Source organism: Ranitomeya variabilis, chromosome 4, assembly GCF_051348905.1.
Source record: "Ranitomeya variabilis isolate aRanVar5 chromosome 4, aRanVar5.hap1, whole genome shotgun sequence".
NCBI lineage: Eukaryota > Metazoa > Chordata > Amphibia > Anura > Dendrobatidae > Ranitomeya > Ranitomeya variabilis.
In genome coordinates, this window is record NC_135235.1 from 391,814,659 (window position 1) to 391,828,342 (window position 13,684).

General features: G+C 46.8%; 2 protein-coding genes across 3 annotated transcripts in view; one reads left to right on the top strand and one right to left on the bottom strand.

Annotated features, from left to right (window-relative positions):
* LOC143767176 (gastrula zinc finger protein XlCGF66.1-like) overlaps positions 1 to 4,680 on the bottom strand; it is a 37,003-nt gene extending 32,323 nt beyond the window's left edge. The window contains exon 1 of one of the 2 annotated variants that reach the window (XM_077255268.1): positions 4,650 to 4,680. Coding sequence is in view for 1 of the 2 variants with exons in the window: in XM_077255267.1 (XP_077111382.1) it covers positions 4,467 to 4,497 (31 nt within the window). In the remaining variant the exon portion in view is untranslated. Of the gene's footprint in view, positions 1 to 4,466; positions 4,553 to 4,649 lie in introns of those variants that run through there. The other variant, XM_077255267.1, reaches the window with a different exon arrangement.
* The window catches only part of LOC143767156 (uncharacterized), a 50,862-nt gene continuing 41,852 nt past the window's right edge, over positions 4,675 to 13,684 (top strand). The window contains exon 1 of the mRNA XM_077255207.1: positions 4,675 to 5,030. The gene's annotated coding sequence lies outside the window, so the exon portion shown is untranslated. The remainder of the gene's footprint in view (positions 5,031 to 13,684) is intronic.

Sequence of the window (13,684 nt, forward strand, 5' to 3'; positions counted from 1 at the left end):
GTCATTACAGGAGATCGAGGGCGTCTCATGGACTAGCTGGATAATAAAGATGGCAAACTGTGTTTAGTGTTTTATTTCAATAGGCTGGAGGGACCTGGGTTTGATGCGGGCCATCACTATCTGTGTATTCTTAGTGTGAGATCAGTGGTCTAAAGTTATTTAACCCCTTAAAAACATCAGTTACTTATTCAAATATGTGAAAATGGGCTGTTTGACCACTTTGATGCCCAGAACCCATTTGGGCCAGGCTGGAGGGTCCTGGGTTTGATGCGGGCATCACTATCTATGTATTCTTAGTGTTAGATCAGTGGCCCAAAGTCACTTAACCCCTTAAAAACACCAGTTACTTATTCAAAAGGCCAAAATTGACTGTCTGCCCATTTTGATGCCAGTTCTGATTCCCAGAACCCATTTAGGCCAGGCTGGAGAGACCTGGTTTTGATGTAGGGCTCCCTGTTCTATATGTCTGCAGTGTAAGATCAGTGGCCCAAAGTCATTTAACCCCTTCATGACCCAGCCTGTTTTGACCTTAATGACAGGGCCATTTTTTGCAATTCTGACCAGTGTCCCTTTATGAGGTAATAACTCAGGAACGCTTCAACGGATCCTAGCGATTCTGAGATTGTTTTTTCATGACATATTGGGCTTCATGTTAGTAGTAAATTTAGGTTGATAATTTTTGCGTTTATTTGTGAAAAAAACGGAAATTTGGCGAAAATTTTGCAATTTTCAAATTTTAAATTTTAGTCTGTTAAACTAGAGAGTTATGTGACACAAAATAGTTAATAAATAACATTACCCACATGTCTACTTTACATCAGCACAATTTTGGAAACAATTTTTTTTTTGCTAGGGAGTTATAAGGGTTAAAATTTGACCAGCGATTTCTCACCACATCACATTTGAAGATAGCTTGGGGGGTCTATATGGCTGAAAATACCCAAAAGTGACACCATTCGAAAAACTGCACCCCTCAAGGTGCTCAAAACCACATTCAAGTAGTTTATTAACCCTTCAGGTGCTTCACAGCAGCAGAAGTAACATGGAAGGAAAAAATGAACATTTCACTTTTTAGTCACAAAAATGATCTTTTAGCAACAATTTTTTAATTTTTTTATTTTCCCAAAGGTAAAAGGAGAAACTGGACCCCGAAAGTTATTATACAATTTGTCCCGAGTATGCCGATACCCCATATGTGGGGCGGGACCACTGTTTTGGCGCACGACAGGGCTCGGAAGGGAAGGAGCGCCATTTGACTTTTTGGATTAAAAATTTGCTCCAATCTTTAGGGGACACCATGTCGCGTTTGGAGAGCCCCTGTGTGCCTAAAGATTGGAGCTCCCCCACAAGTGACCCCATTTTGGAAACTAAACCCCCCAAGGAACTTATCTAGATGCATAGTGAACACTTTGAACCCCCCCCCCCAGGTGCTTCACAAATTGATCCGTAAAAATGAAATAGTACTTTTTTTTCACAAAATATTTCTTTTAGCCTCAATTTTTTCATTTTTACATGGGCAACAGGATAAAATGGATCCTAAAATTTGTTGGGCAATTTCCCCTGAGTACACCGATACATCACATGTGGGGGTACATCACTGTTTGGGCACACGGCAAGGCTCAGAAGGGAAGGAGCGCCATTTGACTTTTTGAATGAAAAATTAGCTCCAATCGTTACCGGACACCATGTCGCATTTGGAGAGCCCCTGTGTGCCTAAACATTGGAGCTCCCCCACAAGTGACCCCATTTTGGAAACTAGACCTCCCAAAGAACTAATCTAGATGTGCGATGAGCACTTTGAACCCCCAAGTGCTTCACATAAGTTTATAACGCAGAGCCGTGAAAATAAAAAATCATTCTTTCCTCAAAAATTATTTTTTAGCCCGCAATTTTTTATGTTCACAAGAGTAACAGGAGAAATTGGACCCCAAAATTTATTGTCCAATTTGTCTTGAGTACGCTGACACCCCATATGTGGGGGGGAACCACTGTTGGGCACACGTCAGGGCTCGGAAGGGAAGTAGTGGCGTTTTGGAATGCAGACTTTGATGGGATGGTCTGCGGGCGTCATGTTACGTTTGCAGAGCCCCTGATGTACCTAAACAGTAGAAACCCCCCACAAGTGACCCCAGTTTGGAAAGTAGTCCCCCCAAGGAACTTATCTAGATGTCTGGTGAGCACTCTAAACTCCCAAGTGCTTCATAGAAATTTATAACGCAGACCTGTGAAAATAAAAAATCATTTTTTTCCCCACAAAAATAAGTTTTTAGCCCCCAGTTTTTTATTTTCCCAAGGGTAACAGGGGAAATTAGACCCCCAAATTTGTTGTGTGTTTTTACTGAGTACGCTGATACCCCATATGTTTGGGTAAACCACTGTTTGGGCGCACGTTGGGGCTCGTAAGGGAGGGAGCACCATTTGACTTTTTGAACGCAAGATTGGCTGGAATCAATGGTGGCGCCATGTTGCGTTTGGAGACCCCTGATGTGCCTAAACAGTGGAAACCCCTCAATTCTAACTCCAACACTAACCCCAACACACCCCTGCCCTAATCCCAACTCTAGCCATAACCCTAACCCCAACACACTCCTAACCACAACACACCCCTAACCCCAACCCTATCCCTAACCACAACCCTAACCCCAACACACCCCTAATCCCAACCCTAACCATAACCCTAACCACAAGCCTAACCCTAACCCCAACACACCCCTAACCCTAATCTTAACCCTATTTCCACGTTGCGGATTCGTGTGAGGATTTTTCCGCACAGTTTTTGAAAAATCCGCAGGTAAAATGCACTGCGTTTTACCTGCGGATTTCCAGTGTTTTTTGTGCAGATTTCACCTACGGATTCCAATTGAGGAACAGGTGTAAAACGCTGCGAAATCCGCACAAAGAATTGACATGCTGCGGAAAATACAATGCAGCGTTTCTGCGCTGTGTTTTCCGCATCATGGGCACAGCGGATTTGGTTTTCCATAGGTTTACATGGCACTGTAAACGTGATGGAAAACTGCTACGAATCCGCAGCGGCCAATCTGCTACGGATCCGCAGCCAAATCCGCATCGTGTGCACATAGCCTAATTCTAACCCTAACCCTAGTTCTAACCCTAATTCTAACCCTAATTGCAACCGTAACCCTAATTGCAACCCTAACCCTAATTGCAACCTTAACCCTAATTGCAACCTTAACCCTAATTGCAACCCTAACCCTAATTGCAACTCTAACCCTAGTTCTAACCCTAACCCTAATTGCAACCCTAACCCTAGTTCTAACCCTAATTCTAGCCCTAACCCTACTTCTAACCCTAATTCTAGTTCTAACCCTAACTCTAGTTCTAACCCTAACCCTAGTTCTAACCCTAACCCTAGTGGAAAAATAAAAGTAAATATATTTTCTTTATTTTATTATTGTCCCTACCTATGGGGGTGATAAAGGGGGGGTATTTATTATTTTTTTTAATTTTGATCACTGTGATAGAACCTATCACAGCGATCAAAATGTGCCTGGAACGAATGTGCCAGCCGACAGATTCGGCGGGCGCAATGCGCATGCGCCCGCCATTTTGTAAGATGGTGGTGCCCATGGAGAAGATGGACGGACACCGGAGGTTGGTAAGTATGGGGGGGGGTGGGATCACAGCACGGGGGAGGGGTTGCAGAGGACAGCACGGAGGGGAGGAGATCGGTGGCGGGGGCAGATCATGGCCTCCAGCCATGGCCGATGATATTGCAGCATCGGCCATGGCTGGATTGTAATATTTCACCAATTTTCATTGGTGACATATTACGATTGCTCTGATTGAAAGTGAAACATCACTTTAAACAGTCAATCGGAGCGATTGTAGCCACGGGGGGGGGGTTTTGGGGGGGGGGGGGGGGGGCAAAGCCTGCAGGTCGGGTGAAGGACAGTTAACCCTTTCACCCGACCTGCAGGAGCACGATCATTCTGTGACACAGCATATGCATCACAGGTTGGATTGGCACCGACTTTCATGACGCAGACACAGTGTCACAGGTCAGGAAGGGGTTAACCCTTTGTTCAACGCTATTTGGTGCCCACTTTGATTGTCCATTTTTTTGTGCCAGTTTTATTGTTTTTGTAGCTGTTTTTAAGTGTATTCCCATCAGGGCACCTCACTGCATTGTATGTTATTATTGTGAAGCTTATTTTTTGTTAAACCTATAAAAAAAACAGAAAAGAAGAAAAATTGCAGAATAAGAAACCAACTTCAGCCTGGTGTTAATGGCCCGGGTATTGAGGGGTGGAGCAGCGCCGGTGCTAACCGAGTGTCTTCGGAGTGCTCGCATGCTATGTCCGAGCCCCCGCGGCTGCATGTCCCGCAGCTGCCCGACAGTCACAACACATGCAGCCAGGAGTCCACAGCGGCCCTCACAGCGGCCCTCACAGCGGCCCTCACAGCGGCCCTCACAGCGGCCCTCACACGGCCCCAACACTCACCCGCAGGACACCGCGAGCAACACACACTCATTAGGAGGGCAGCGCCATTACTCCGGTACCACAGGCCCCGCCCACGCCGGGGATTGGCTGACGCTGCCTTACGTTGCGATCAACTGCATTTCTAAGTCTGAGCTGCGTGACGTCACAGCTAGCGTCTAAAACTGAGCGCAAGGGCCAAATTACCTTCTTTTTTAGTTTCTGCCGACGACTGCCATTTTCCTGGAGCCTCCGCCTGATCGCGCAGAGCTGGGATTCCAGTATCTAGTATCACTGTAGGGTTGGAAACACAATAAATAAATAAATCATAAGTAACGTCTCATTCTAAATGGCCATTGTCATTGCCACGGGTGACCACTAGAGGGCACTGCAAGACCGCCGGATCTGATGAGCTGGGCGCTCACGGCGCCGAGAAAGATAACGTTACTTCTAGGGGCCACAGAGTGGACCAGTGGGGCCCCAGAATCATAGAGACTAACGAGAGAGCAAGAATCCAGGGGCAGGAAGAGCGGTGACCACAGCAACATCCTGTCCGAGCAGCCAGCCATGTATGAGGGATCAGGATAGGTAACTACAGAGCATGGGCTCATCATCCATGTCTCCCCCTAGTCCTGTGTCCGACATGTATGATTACTGGGAACTTTATCCCCCTCCTCCTGTGCCATCATCCATGTCTCCCCCTAGTCCTGTGTCCGACATGTATGATTACTGGGAACTTTATCCCCTCCTCCTGTGCCATCATCCATGTCTCCCCCTAGTCCTGTGTCCGACATGTATGATTACTGGGAACTTTATCCCCTCCTCCTGTGCCATCATCCATGTCTCCCCCTAGTCCTGTGTCCGACATGTATGATTACTGGGAACTTTATCCCCCTCCTCCTGTGCCATCATCCATGTCTCCCCCCAGTCCTGTGTCCGACATGTATGATTACTGGGAACTTTATCCCCCTCCTCCTGTGCCATCATCCATGTCTCCCCCTAGTCCTGTGTCCGACATGTATGATTACTGGGAACTTTATCCCCTCCTCCTGTGCCATCATCCATGTCTCCTCCTAGTCCTGTGTCCGACATGTATGATTACTGGGAACTTTATCCCCTCCTCCTGTGCCATCATCCATGTCTCCTCCTAGTCCTGTGTCCTACATGTATGATTACTGGGAACTTTATCCCCTCCTCCTGTGCCATCATCCATGTCTCCCCCTAGTCCTGTGTCCGACATGTATGATTACTGGGAACTTTATCCCCCTCCTCCTGTGCCATCATCCATGTCTCCCCCTAGTCCTGTGTCCGACATGTATGATTACTGGGAACTTTATCCCCTCCTCCTGTGCCATCATCCATGTCTCCCCCTAGTCCTGTGTCCGACATGTATGATTACTGGGAACTTTATCCCCTCCTCCTGTGCCATCATCCATGTCTCCTCCTAGTCCTGTGTCCGACATGTATGATTACTGGGAACTTTATCCCCTCCTCCTGTGCCATCATCCATGTCTCCTCCTAGTCCTGTGTCCGACATGTATGATTACTGGGAACTTTATCCCCCTCCTCCTGTGCCATCATCCATGTCTCCTCCCAGTCCTGTGTCCGACATGTATGATTACTGGGAACTTTATCCCCTCCTCCTGTGCCATCATCCATGTCTCCCCCTAGTCCTGTGTCCGACATGTATGATTACTGGGAACTTTATCCCCCTCCTCCTGTGCCATCATCCATGTCTCCTCCTAGTCCTGTGTCCGACATGTATGATTACTGGGAACTTTATCCTCCTCCTGTGCCATCATCCATGTCTCCTCCCAGTCCTGTGTCCTACATGTATGATTACTGGGAACTTTATCCCCTCCTCCTGTGCCATCATCCATGTCTCCTCCCAGTCCTGTGTCCGACATGTATGATTACTGAGAACTTTATCCCCTCCTCCTGTGCCATCATCCATGTCTCCTCCCAGTCCTGTGTCCTACATGTATGATTACTGGGAACTTTATCCCCTCCTCCTGTGCCATCATCCATGTCTCCCCCTAGTCCTGTGTCCGACATGTATGATTACTGGGAACTTTATCCCCTCCTCCTGTGCCATCATCCATGTCTCCCCCTAGTCCTGTGTCCGACATGTATGATTACTGGGAACTTTATCCCCTCCTCCTGTGCCATCATCCATGTCTCCCCCTAGTCCTGTGTCCGACATGTATGATTACTGGGAACTTTATCCCCTCCTCCTGTGCCATCATCCATGTCTCCCCCTAGTCCTGTGTCCGACATGTATGATTACTGGGAACTTTATCCCCTCCTCCTGTGCCATCATCCATGTCTCCCCCTAGTCCTGTGTCCGACATGTATGATTACTGGGAACTTTATCCCCTCCTCCTGTGCCATCATCCATGTCTCCCCCTAGTCCTGTGTCCCACATGTATGATTACTGGGAACTTTATCCCCTCCTCCTGTGCCATCATCCATGTCTCCCCCTAGTCCTGTGTCCGACATGTATGATTACTGGGAACTTTATCCCCCTCCTCCTGTGCCATCATCCATGTCTCCTCTTAGTCCTGTGTCCGACATGTATGATTACTGGGAACTTTATCCCCCTCCTCCTGTGCCATCATCCATGTCTCCTCCTAGTCCTGTGTCCGACATGTATGATTACTGGGAACTTTATCCCCTCCTCCTGTGCCATCATCCATGTCTCCTCCTAGTCCTGTGTCCGACATGTATGATTACTGGGAACTTTATTCCCCTCCTCCTGTGCCATCATCCATGTCTCCTCCTAGTCCTGTGTCCGACATGTATGATTACTGGGAACTTTATCCCCTCCTCCTGTGCCATCATCCATGTCTCCTCCTAGTCCTGTGTCCGACATGTATGATTACTGGGAACTTTATTCCCCTCCTCCTGTGCCATCATCCATGTCTCCTCCTAGTCCTGTGTCCTACATGTATGATTACTGGGAACTTTATCCCCTCCTCCTGTGCCATCATCCATGTCTCCTCCTAGTCCTGTGTCCGACATGTATGATTACTGGGAACTTTATTCCCCTCCTCCTGTGCCATCATCCATGTCTCCTCCTAGTCCTGTGTCCGACATGTATGATTACTGGGAACTTTATCCCCCTCCTCCTGTGCCATCATCCATGTCTCCTCCTAGTCCTGTGTCCGACATGTATGATTACTGGGAACTTTATCCCCTCCTCCTGTGCCATCATCCATGTCTCCTCCTAGTCCTGTGTCCGACATGTATGATTACTGGGAACTTTATCCCCTCCTCCTGTGCCATCATCCATGTCTCCCCCTAGTCCTGTGTCCGACATGTATGATTACTGGGAACTTTATCCCCTCCTCCTGTGCCATCATCCATGTCTCCTCCTAGTCCTGTGTCCGACATGTATGATTACTGGGAACTTTATCCCCTCCTCCTGTGCCATCATCCATGTCTCCTCCTAGTCCTGTGTCCGACATGTATGATTACTGGGAACTTTATCCCCTCCTCCTGTGCCATCATCCATGTCTCCTCCTAGTCCTGTGTCCGACATGTATGATTACTGGGAACTTTATACCCCTCCACCTGTGCCATCATCCATGTCTCCCCCTAGTCCTGTGTCCCACATGTATGATTACTGGGAACTTTATCCCCTCCTCCTGTGCCATCATCCATGTCTCCCCCTAGTCCTGTGTCCTACATGTATGATTACTGGGAACTTTATCCCCCTCCTCCTGTGCCATCATCCATGTCTCCCCCTAGTCCTGTGTCCGACATGTATGATTACTGGGAACTTTATCCCCCTCCTCCTGTGCCATCATCCATGTCTCCTCCTAGTCCTGTGTCCGACATGTATGATTACTGGGAACTTTATCCCCTCCTCCTGTGCCATCATCCATGTCTCCTCCTAGTCCTGTGTCCTACATGTATGATTACTGGGAACTTTATCCCCCTCCTCCTGTGCCATCATCCATGTCTCCCCCTAGTCCTGTGTCCGACATGTATGATTACTGGGAACTTTATTCCCCTCCTCCTGTGCCATCATCCATGTCTCCCCCCAGTCCTGTGTCCGACATGTATGATTACTGGGAACTTTATCCCCTCCTCCTGTGCGATCATCCATGTCTCCCCCTAGTCCTGTGTCCTACATGTATGATTACTGGGAACTTTATCCCCTCCTCCTGTGCCATCATCCATGTCTCCTCCTAGTCCTGTGTCCTACATGTATGATTACTGGGAACTTTATCCCCTCCTCCTGTGCCATCATCCATGTCTCCCCCTAGTCCTGTGTCCTACATGTATGATTACTGGGAACTTTATCCCCTCCTCCTGTGCCATCATCCATGTCTCCCCCTAGTCCTGTGTCCTACATGTATGATTACTGGGAACTTTATCCCCTCCTCCTGTGCCATCATCCATGTCTCCTCCTAGTCCTGTGACCTACATGTATGATTACTGGGAACTTTATCCCCTCCTCCTGTGCCATCATCCATGTCTCCGCCAGTCCTGTGACCTACATGTATGATTACTGGGAACTTTATCCCCTCCTCCTGTGCCATCATCCATGTCTCCCCCTAGTCCTGTGTCCGACATGTATGATTACTGGGAACTTTATCCCCCTCCTCCTGTGCCATCATCCATGTCTCCCCCTAGTCCTGTGTCCGACATGTATGATTACTGGGAACTTTATCCCCCTCCTCCTGTGCCATCATCCATGTCTCCTCCTAGTCCTGTGTCCGACATGTATGATTACTGGGAACTTTATCCCCCTCCTCCTGTGCCATCATCCATGTCTCCTCCTAGTCCTGTGTCCTACATGTATGATTACTGGGAACTTTATCTCCTCCTCCTGTGCCATCATCCATGTCTCCCTCTAGTCCTGTGTCCGACATGTATGATTACTGGGAACTTTATCCCCTCCTCCTGTGCCATCATCCATGTCTCCTCCTAGTCCTGTGACCTACATGTATGATTACTGGGAACTTTATCCCCTCCTCCTGTGCCATTATCCATGTCTCCTCCTAGTCCTGTGTCCGACATGTATGATTACTGGAAACTTTATACCCCTCCACCTGTGCCATCATCCATGTCTCCTCCTAGTCCTGTGTCCTACATGTATGATTACTGGGAACTTTATCTCCTCCTCCTGTGCCATCATCCATGTCTCCCTCTAGTCCTGTGTCCGACATGTATGATTACTGGGAACTTTATCCCCTCCTCCTGTGCCATCATCCATGTCTCCTCCTAGTCCTGTGACCTACATGTATGATTACTGGGAACTTTATCCCCCTCCTCCTGTGCCATCATCCATGTCTCCCCCAGTCCTGTGACCTACATGTATGATTACTGGGAACTTTATCCCCTCCTCCTGTGCCATCATCCATGTCTCCCCCTAGTCCTGTGTCCGACATGTATGATTACTGGGAACTTTATCCCCCTCCTCCTGTGCCATCATCCATGTCTCCTCCTAGTCCTGTGTCCGACATGTATGATTACTGGGAACTTTATCCCCCTCCTCCTGTGCCATCATCCATGTCTCCTCCTAGTCCTGTGTCCGACATGTATGATTACTGGGAACTTTATCCCCTCCTCCTGTGCCATCATCCATGTCTCCCCCTAGTCCTGTGTCCGACATGTATGATTACTGGGAACTTTATCCCCTCCTCCTGTGCCATCATTCATGTCTCCCCCCAGTCCTGTCCTACATGTATGATTACTGGGAACTTTATCCCCTCCTCCTGTGCCATCATCCATGTCTCCCCCAGTCCTGTCCTACATGTATGATTACTGGGAACTTTATCCCCTCCTCCTGTGCCATCATCCATGTCTCCCCCTAGTCCTGTGTCCGACATGTATGATTACTGGGAACTTTATCCCCTCCTCCTGTGCCATCATTCATGTCTCCCCCCAGTCCTGTCCTACATGTATGATTACTGGGAACTTTATCCCCTCCTCCTGTGCCATCATCCATGTCTCCCCCAGTCCTGTCCTACATGTATGATTACTGGGAACTTTATCCCCCTCCTGTGCCATCATCCATGTCTCCTCCTAGTCCTGTGTCCGACATGTATGATTACTGGGAACTTTATTCCCCTCCTCCTGTGCCATCATCCATGTCTCCTCCTAGTCCTGTGTCCTACATGTATGATTACTAGGAACTTGATCCCCTCCTCCTGTGCCATCATCCATTTCTCCGCCTATTCCTGCCCTGACCTATCGGTGACTGACTGGTATCTTTGTATGCACACTTTTACAAAGGAAGCTGTCACTCACTGATAGAACTAGCCACCCGCCTCAAAATCCCATAGACAGCAGAGGATTAACCCCTTCATGACCCAGCCTGTTTTGGCCTTAATGACCTGGCCTTTTTTTGCAATTCTGACCAGTGTCCCTTTATGAGGTAATAACTCAGGAACGCTTCAACGGATCCTAGCGATTCTGAGAATGTTTTTTCGTGACATATTGGGCTTCATGTTAGTGGTAAATATAGGTCGATAATTTTTGCGTTTATTTGTGAAAAAAATGAAATTTGGTGAAAATGTTGAAAATTTCGCAATTTTCAAATTTTGAATTTTTATTCTGTTAAACCAGAGAGTTATGTGACACAAATAGTTAATAAATAAAATTTCCCACATGTCTACTTTACATCAGCACAATTTTGGAAACAACATTTTTTTTGCTAGGAAGTTATAAGGGTTAAAATTTGACCAGTGATTTCTCATTTTTACAACAAAATTTACAAAACCTTTTTTTTAGGGACCACCTCACATTTGAAGTCAGTTTGAGGGGTCTATATGGCTGAAAATACCCAAAAGTGACACCATTCTAAAAACTGCACTCCTCAAGGTGCTCAAAACCACATTCAAGAAGTTTATTAACCCTTCAGGTGTTTCACAGCAGCAGAAGCAACATGGAAGGAAAAAATGAACATTTAACTTTTTAGTCACAAAAATTATTTTAGTAACAGTTTTTTAATTTTCCCAAGGGTAAAAGGAGAAAGTGAACCACAAAAGTGGTTGTCCAATTTGTCCTGAGTACGCTGATACCTCATATGTGGGGGTAAACGACTGGGTGCAAGGCTCGGAAGGGAAGGAGCACCATTTGATTTTTTGAATGAAAAATTGGCTCCAATCTTTAGCAGACGCCATGTCACGTTTGGAGAGCCCCCGTGTGCCTAAACATTGGAGCTCCCCCACAAGTGACCCCATTTTGGAAACGTGACCCCATTTTGGAAACTAGACCCCCCCAAGGAACTTATCTAGATGCATAGTGAGCACTTTGAACCCCCAGGTGCTTCACAAATTGATCCGTAAAAATAAAAGTGTTTTTTTTTCACAAAAAATTTCTTTTAGCCTCAATTTTTTCATTTTCTCATGGGCAACAGGATAAATTGAATTCCAATATTTGTTGGGCAATTTCTCCTGAGTACACTGATACCTCATATGTGGGGGTAAACTATTGTTTGGGTGCACGGCAAGGCTCGGAAGGGAAGGAGCGCCTTTTGACTTTTTGAATAAAAAATTGGCTCCAATCTTTAGCGGACACCATGTCGCGTTTGGAGAGCCCCTGTGTGCCTAAACATTGGAGCTCCCCCACAAGTGACCCCACTTTGGAAACTAGACGTCCCAAGGAACTTATCTAGATGTGTGGTGAGCACTTTTTACCTCCAAGTGCTTCCCATAAGTTTGTAACGCAGAGCCGTGAAAATAATAAAAAAAATGTTTTCCTCAAAAATGATTTTTTTAGTCCGCAATTTTTTATTTTCTCAAGGGTAACAGGAGAAATTGGACCCCAAAAGTTGTTGTCCAGTTTGTCTTGAGTATGCTGGTACCCCAATTGTGGGGGTAAACCACTATTTGGGCACACGTCGGGGCTCGGAAGGGAAGTAGTGACGTTTTAAAATGCAGACTTTGGGTGGAATGGTCTGCGGGCGTCATGTTGCGTTTTCAGAGCCCCTGATGTGCCTAAACAGTAGAAACCCCCCACAAGTGACCCCATTTTAGAAACTAGACCCCCCAAGGAACTTATCTAGATGTGTGATGAGCACTTTGAACACCCAAGTGCATCACAGAAGTTTATAACATAGAGCCGTGAAAATAAAAAATAATTTTTTTCCCACAAAAAAAAAGTTTAACCCCCAATTTTTGCTTTTCCCAAGGGTAACAGGAGAAATTAGAACCCCAAATTTGTTATGCAATTTTTACTGAATATACTTATGCCCCATATGTTTGGGTAAACCACTGTTTGGGCACACATTGGGGCTCGGAAGGGAGGGAGCACCATTTCACTTTTTGAACTCAAGATTGGCTTCAATTCAATTGGCTTCAGATTGAATCAATGGTGGCGCCATGTCGTTTGGGACCCCCTGATGTGCCTAAACAGTGGAAACCCCTCAATTCTAACTCCAACACTAACCCCAACACACCCCTAATCCCAACCCTAACCATAACCCTAACCACAAGCCTAACCCCAACACACCGCTAACCCTAATCTTATCCCTAATTCCAACCCTAATCCCAACCCTAACTCTATTTCCAACCCTAACCTTAAGGCTATGTGCCCACGTTGCTGATTTGTGTGCGGATTTTTCAGCACCGTTTTTGAAAAATCCGCAGGTAAAACGCACTGCGTTTTACCTGCGGATTTACCGCGGATTTCCTGCGTTTTTTTGTGTGGATTTCACCTGCGGTTTTACACCTGCGGGTTAATATTGAGGAACAGGTGTAAAACGCTGCGGAATCCGCACAAAGAATTGACATGCTGCGGAAAATACAATGCAGCGTTTCCACGCTGTATTTTCCGCACCATGGGCACAGCGGATTTGGTTTTCCATAGGTTTACATGGTACTGTAAGCGTGATGGAAAACTGCTACGAATCCGCAGCGGCCAATCTGCAGCGTGTGCACATACCCTAATTCCAATCCTAATTCTAACCCTAACCCTAGTTCTGAACCTAAACTTAGTTCTAACCCTAATTTTAACCCTAACCCTAGTTCTAACCCTAATTCTAACCCTAGTTCTAACCCTAATCCTAACCCTAGTGGAAAAATAAAAATAAATATATTTTCTTTATTTTATGATGTTTCCTACCTATGGAGGTGATAAAGGGGGGGGCGGGGTTATTTACTATTTTTTTTATTTTGATTACTGTGAACCTATCACAGTGATTAAACTAAATGAACGAATCTGCCGGCCGGAAGATTTTGGAAGATGGCGGCGCCCATCCTAGATGCCGGACGGACACCGGGAGGGAC